At 46.2% G+C, this 7531-nt stretch overlaps 1 protein-coding gene across 1 annotated transcript; it reads right to left on the reverse strand.

Annotated features, from left to right (window-relative positions):
• Window positions 1-3701: 3701 nt before the first annotated feature.
• Window positions 3702-5142, reverse strand: MRPL50 (mitochondrial ribosomal protein L50). Its single transcript, XM_074569882.1, has 2 exons — window positions 4990-5142; window positions 3702-4222 (listed from the first exon to the last, which is right to left on the reverse strand). Exons 1-2 carry the CDS (start codon window positions 5073-5075, stop codon window positions 3832-3834), a joined length of 477 nt encoding a protein of 158 aa, XP_074425983.1. The 5' UTR covers window positions 5076-5142; the 3' UTR covers window positions 3702-3831.
• Between the last annotated feature and the right edge of the window lie 2389 nt (window positions 5143-7531).

Genomic DNA, 7531 nt, shown 5'->3' on the forward strand with positions numbered 1-7531 from the left:
AAAAAAAAAAAAATTAACAAAAAAAAATGTGTAGCCTGGTCTCTGTCATTTGCCTGTGACACAAAGAAAATTTGGGTCTGGTCTTGCGGTGTTTCTTCCAGGTTGGTATTTTCTTATGACTTTGCTGATGTCTGCTTCAGTCTTAGAAATATAAGGATCAGACTTGGGCCATGCAGGCTTTCTGTGACCACGAGGAACCATCAATAAGTGTTCTGGGTCCCTCACTACAACTTTGATCCATATTCCACAGGGAAAATTTCTGCTGGATGAGTTCTGCTGTGTTAGGAGAGTAATGACAGCAATGAATACTCCAATCAATACCCCCGGTCAGCAGCACGTTAAGTCCACTCATACTGCAAAGGGTTAGCAGGGGGATGAATTCTAAGATAAAAACTTTATATTCTGTAGCGTAGTTTTTGCAGTTGCAGTCCCTGGGGATGTATTCCTCCCAAGTGTGCTGCTACTACAGCAAGAATCTTGCATTCTTGGTCAGTAGCTTCCACAGAATTGGTAGTGATGTTGTTCCCCCTCTGCTTATCCTCCAGCATGATGGGGCAGGCGATTTTCTGAAGGTGGACAATGTGGGTTTGAGTTTCTTCCCCAATCTCCAGGTTGAAGAACAATTTGAATCTTGATTTTCCACTTCCTGAAGGACTGCTTTATCCTTCCAGTTACAGTGCAGCACGGTGAGAGGCACCTCTCTCCACTTTGAAATAAGCAAGTGAGCCCTGCCCCCTTCTCTGATGCGGTACATAAGGAGAAGGCAGGAGAGGTGTGCAGGTAGATGCAGATCCACAGGGATGTGCATGCTTGTTTGCAGGTGCTTAAGTTCTGGATGACTGGTTGGATGAAGCCTGTCACACATTTCCTCTGCTGTTCACTGCAATATTCACTGCATTTCCTCTTGGCCAGCTCTGTGTGTTACCTAAATTTTAGACCTATAGTACCATCAGCCTTTTCCAGTTGACTGATAACCCCCTGCACAGGAAGACTAAACCTAACAGCACATCTGCTTTTCCCAGGTGCCTTTCCCTGCAGGAGGAATGCATGTCCACCTCCTAGAATCGGTGACACAGTGAAAAATCAGTCTTTAGGCAGCCTTTGGATTATTTTTTTTTTTTTTTTAGTTCCTGCTGTGAGGCACATCATTCTCTACATGCTGTGTACAGTGAGCTTCAGCAGTTAACAGTGGCTTCTGTAGTCCAGTGTTATGACCAACTGCATAAAATAAACACGTTGCAGTTGGATCACCTCTTTGGACAGACGTATGGCCCTTGGACTGTGTACAGTTCCATGCACTTCAGGTATGAACCAACGTGACTGGCAGCAGCGTCTGACCATGTCTGCTTGGGGGGGTCACCCAGCTGGATGGCTGTGGCCTCCCTCTGCCCCACCACTAACTCCCATCTGACAGGAAGGTGGGTACCCCCATGGACCTGTTCTCGCTCCTCCCAGTGTGTGGATTGTGCCTCTTGGCTGTGCGAAGGCTCTGGAACGTGACTCTTGGGGACAGAAAAACACCTGCCCCTGTCTTAATCGAGTACCTGTACGGAGAGAAAATTGGCACATCTCATGGAAACCAGTGGTCAGCATTAGAAATGGAATGTTTGTCCTCCCCCAGACTTGAATGGGCAGACCTCGCTGGTGTAGGACAGCCTCCCTCAGCTGGCTCTACATGTGCAGGAGCCTCTTCATAGCGCACCACAGCTTTCCGTCACTCACGTCCACCCCGCCTGGCATCCCATCTCTCCGTTAAGAAATACCCTCCTAACCTGGCTTCTTTACACTTTCTTCTGATCTTCTCTACTGGTTCTGCCTAAAACAAATGAAGATCAGCCCTTCTGCAAATGCACAGGCAGAGCTTTAATTAATTTAATTCAATAGAAATTAGGTACTTTTGAAACGCCAAGGATTAAAAAAAAGTGCTTAAGCACCTAGAAGTCTAAGCCCTTCCACGGCACAGGTGTTCTGTGCAAGACTTTGATCTCATTTCAGACTTCTGCTTTTTCAGCTTGTTACAAGCAGTTAAGTTTACCATCTCAAACACCCATGTCTGATCATGTTCCCTTGTAGGTTAGTCCCTGCAGCTTCTCACACGGGTGTGCGGCTGGAAGCGCGAAGGTTGGACCTCAGAGGGACTGAAGTACCTGAGAACAGGGAAACAGCAATTTGACTCAGCTCACACACCGCAAAATTGTTTTGTGAGGCTGTTGTCATGCTCGTTTCTTGCCCATCCTCCTGTTTTTCAGTATTCTTTCACTCTGTTTTCTGACTGTGTTATATGCTGGGAAAGACACAGAAGGTGGGGAATGAGCAGAGAGTGCAACTACCACTGAAAGTGGTTTTTTAGATAATGAGTACTAAGAGAAAACAAGGAGGCATAAGCATCTCCTTTGATGGAAAGAAGACATAATTTCATGAAAAAAAAATACTTCCAATTCATTGCTCCCAAAAAACCTCCAAAAGATGACACAGATTTAGCTATTTATCACACTGAGTTTTTCCATAAGCTACTTCCCTTCCTAAGGGAAGGCATTTAAGAACAGCCATCCTTCCACAGTGACCCATGAAACATCCACAGTTCCCTCACGTTCAACTCGCAATGGAACGTGTAGTAGTACACTGAGGCTATTCTGTCATTCCCCAGGACTCAAAAGAAGAAAGGAATGGGTTTCTTGAATTTCTTCAGAGCTATAAGAAGCAAGCAGCACTTGAGAAGTTCGCTGAATAAAGAAACTTGAGCACTGTAAGACACAAAAGCAGCAGTCCCTAAGCATGCTTCAGGTATTCGTAGGCTAAGAGAAATCAGGGGAGCCAGGGTTCAGCAGAGCGAGGGTATGACCACGATATTTCTGGATCATTCCCAGAAATATCACACGTACAGAATCTAACCTCACTGTAAACAACCTGTTTTGTAGAAAACATTCACAAAGTACCAGGCATTTCTCAGGCTGTTGCATTTATTTTCTTGTCCTCCTGACTTCACTGCTTGCCTCCTCTGATTAAAAGCAGACCTACATCATCAGTTACACAGGGAGAAAAACTAACATATAGTTATTACATGTTTTTCCACAGCTACATAAAACTAACATATAACTAACATATATGAAAAACTAACTAATAGCTATTAGAAGGAGCAACAGAACTTATAAAAACAGGGTCCTTCAACAGACATGGAAGAATTCTACAAGCTGCCTTGATGGCAGCTGCTTTTATAGTGGTGTTGGGGAGTCCACCATTACTGAGTTCAGAGATTTCAGAATTCCACTTGGCACTATTTTCATGTAGGAATTTTGGGCAGAACAAGAGGTTTTCTCTAAAATGGCACCTGCGATGGCTTTTAGAAAAAAAGAAAACAAAAAAGAAAACAAGGTGCTCGCTTACCTCCCCTTCCTTCCCCAAGAGTTTGCTGGCCCAGCTAGTCTTGGTGGCCAAGCTGATCAGGGCGCCTGACACAGCCAAACTGCAGTGGCAAAAGCCCATTACACAGTTCAGAAGCAAAGACAAGAAGTTTATGAGGTGCAGGGAAGAAACTGGGGAGTTGGTCTGCTCTGTTTATCCCCAATGGACCCTGTAACTGTTGGGCAGCGCAGTAAAGGCCAGAAAGCATACATTAGTACCATTACTGACCACACTGCGTCACTCTTTCACAAGAACTGCTCTTTTTTCCATATACAGTAACAGAAACAATGAAACCTAAAGACAATTAAATGAACTTTTATTAGTGATATTTATGTATTCGGTCAATACAACAAGGAAAGGGCTCTGCTTCTGCTCTGCCGACCTGCCTTAGGAGCGTAGACAAAGCAAAGCAATGCTTCGTAGCGCGACTCACTGCTGCCAGGTGATCTTCAGGTTTGGAGGTAGCTCTGCAGCGCACAGTTCATCAAACTTGGACGCATCCTTCACAGGAGTGCTATAGAAATTCAAGACATCCTCAGCACTGCGCATCAGGTGGAGCTGTGAATTGGGGACAGCGTGACCAAGTTCTGCTGCCAGCTGAGCCAGGAGGCGATACTTTAACCTGTTCTCTTTGAGGGGTGTCTGCTGCCATTTATCAGGAAGTGAGGGTCCAAAAACCTCCTTGACGTGAGACTCAATACAGCTCTGTATATCTTCTGGGGGAAGATAGCTCCTGCTGCGTGGTGGGGGACAGATCAGGCTGGGTTCACTTTTCTCTTGAGGAATTACTTTGTCTACTTCTACTTCTTTTTCCTCCTTCCTGTTAATACCAGACAGAAGTATTTTCAGTCTCTGGGCTACTTAAGACTGAGTCAGAGCACATATCTATTCATAGTCTTTAAATATCAAATCAACCTAGTCTGTAGAGAGTTTACACATCCTGTGGACACAGCAGGTTCATTACACATGCAAGAATAAAAATACATAGACTAGACCTTTGGTTTTCCCCAAATGCTCCTCACCACATAGGTTGTCTCTACATAGCGGTCACCTGGCTAGCTTATTTTATTCATCAGAGCATAAATAAAATTTTAAACAGTTTAATGACTTGTTTTCGCAGCTATAGCTCTATTTTCTAATCTGCTGTGAAAAAAAAAAAAACAGGATAACAGAAAATAACCACTACTATAAAAAAAATTAGTGCCCACAGATAAAATGAATCCGATCACTAGTTTTAAGTAGAAAACTGAAGCCTAGCACAAGTTATCTGACTTGGTTATATGACACAATCTAGTCAACAACGCAAGTATGGCTTCACCTAAAAAGCTTGCCCAGAAACGACCATTTTTCATTCCCATTAACTGCCGAGAAACATCTCTTCTTCCGCACCTAGCAATTTCCCTTACCAAAGGAGATTAAGAGCATTAAAAGAAACCTAACCCTGCAGCGCAACACCCGCCCGCTCGCAAGGATGCGGCGAGGGCCTTCACGCCCCAAGGCCTGCGCCTCGACCGCTGCACCCCCCAAAGCAGAGGGCAGTCGCCATGAAGGCCCCCCCCACCTCCCTCCCGCTTCCCGCGCCGTTACCTCAAGCCGCCCCAAAACGCCCTGCGCGCCGGAACGCCGACACCCAGCCGCCATGCCGCCACCCGCAGCCCAACCACCGCCGCCATGCTGAGGGGAGGCCCAGCCTCTTCCCGCCAGCCAGCGGGGGAGTGACGTACTTCCGTCCGCCCGCTGCACTGCCTGACGGGAGCCGTAGTCCCGCTGAGGGGGCGGTGGCCGTTGACGGTCACCCCCGAGCCGCCCCCTCAGTCCGGCCGGGAGGGAGGTTTGTCATCAGGCCGTGTGGGGCTAAAAACATAAGGTAGGGACATAGGTCGTCACCCGCTGCGTGCCGTGTGGCTTTTTTGCCAATCGAAAGCTCTTGGCGGTTGCCTGTGGAGATTTGCATCCCATTTTTGGGGTGTGGCGTTGCCGGTGCTGTCAGCCAGCCCGTTTTCACAGGGAGTTTGTTCTGTGGGCCACATTTCTGATCCAGGCACACGGTTGTATGAGACTATCACTTTTCCTGTTTTTTGGAAGGACGTTCATTTTTAGAAGTGAGAACACTTCATCTGTACACAGCCTTGCTTTGATTCACGGTAGTACATTCAGCAGATTTCCTCTTTTCCACTTGCTCCAGTCAGAGACGCCTCTGTCAAAGATAAGAAGCCAGGGCACAGCCACTGGCTGCATCAGGGAGAGTGTGTGTGACATGTCCAGCAAAGGAGCAGTAATTATTTAGCAAAGCTAAATAATTTATCCGTATAATAAATATATTTAATTTATATATATATATTATATACGAATACTATGTATAATTTAGCTATATAAATAATTTGTGCTGTAATAATTACAGCACAAGAAGCACAGGGACCTGTTGGAGCCGGTCCAGAGGAGGGCCACAAAGATGATCCGAGGGCTGAAGCACCTCTGCTATGAGGACAGGCTGAGAGAGCTGGGGTTCTTCAGCCTGCAGAAGAGAAGGCTCCAGGGAGACCTTAGAGCCCCTTCCAGTACCTGAAGGGGGCCTACAGGAAAGCTGGGGAGGGGCTGTTTGCAAGGGCATGTAGCGACAGGACGAGGGGCAATGGCTTTAAACTAGAGCAGGGTGGGTTTAGATTAGACATTAAGAAGAAGTTCTTTACACTGAGGGTGGTGAGACACTGGCACAGGTTGTCCAGAGAGATGGTGGAAGCCCCATCCCTGGAGACATTCAAGGTCAGGCTTGATGAGGCTCTGAGCAACCTGATCTAGTTGAAGAACCCCCCCCCTACTGCAGGGGGGTCGGACTAGATGACCTTTAAAGGTCCCTTCCAACCCAACACATTCTATGATTCTATGAAAGCTACAGCTTTAGTTTTATAAAGTGTAAGAGGGTTTCTTTTGCTGGTTTGGGGAAACCTTTTTTCCACTCACAAATTTAAGAGAAGTGGTGTATTTAGATCAGTAGGGTGCTTCTCATCAGGAGCAGAGGTTTATTTGAACTCACGTGTGTGGAGACCTACAGGACCACAACCAAATCTGGAAAGAGGTGGTGTTCCTGGCTCTGGTATTGGCCTCTGGAGTGTTTTTTTGGCAAGTCACTTGCTCTTCGTCCACGGTTGAGGTCAGGACAAACTAAATACATGCATTAATTATACAATGATTGGATTCGTGTGAAGGAGTTTGCCTATTTGTTGCCTCTGTGAAAGAGTGGTTACTAATGCAAAGAATATGAGGGCGTTACAGGGCAGTGATTTTGCCTGTTTTCCCTCTTCTTGCTGGGAGGAGCAGCCTACAGAGCAGGCTTGGTCCCAGGTGGCCCTGGAGGTAGAGGAGGGGGGTGTCTTCTGGGCTGCTTGCTCTTTGCTGGTTGGTGGGCTGCTCCAAGGTGTCGCTAGTTGATTGGTGTAGTGTGTTGCTGGGCAAATATTCTTGTATAACCTTAGGTCTGCTATTTCTGCCATTCGTGCCTTTTTTTAAATAACAACTGTCTAATTGTGCTTTAGCTAGCAAAGCTTACGTCTCAACAGGTACATAGCAACATACCAAAGGTCAAACTCTGGGCCTTCAACATCAGCCTAATTGTTCCAGCTATGCCAACAGGGTGGGCCAGGATGCCTCCCTGCATGTTTTATGTTAATTATTGTGGAAAACACCACCGTAAAAGCGCTTTGGAAAAATAATCTTTGCAGAGCACTAACTCAAGCTGTGCAACCCTAACTCAGTGTATAGCATCCTCATGACACCACCATGATTCTCCAGAGACACAAGAAGCTTCTGAAGGTAGTGTTATTTATCTGTGGCCTGAGTCCAGTGCCCTGCCTGCCGTATACATCTCTCAAGTTTTCTCAGTGTCTGTCAGACTTCAGTGAGCAGGATTAACATCTCCAGCTGTATCGCTATTGGATTATTTCCATTCGGTCTCCTCACGGTTTTTCAAGCTCACCAGCAGTAACTGGTGGCTGGCTTTGACTGGTGACTGGCAGTAACTGGCTTTGTGACTTAATCTTTGCATAGGGCACTGAAAACAACGGATGTGTGAAAGATACTGTAAAGTTTATACAGAATAAAGAATCTGATATTATCTTAATGAAATAGAGAA

The sequence above is a fragment of the Larus michahellis genome, chromosome Z, assembly GCF_964199755.1.
Source record: "Larus michahellis chromosome Z, bLarMic1.1, whole genome shotgun sequence".
Classification (NCBI taxonomy): domain Eukaryota; kingdom Metazoa; phylum Chordata; class Aves; order Charadriiformes; family Laridae; genus Larus; species Larus michahellis.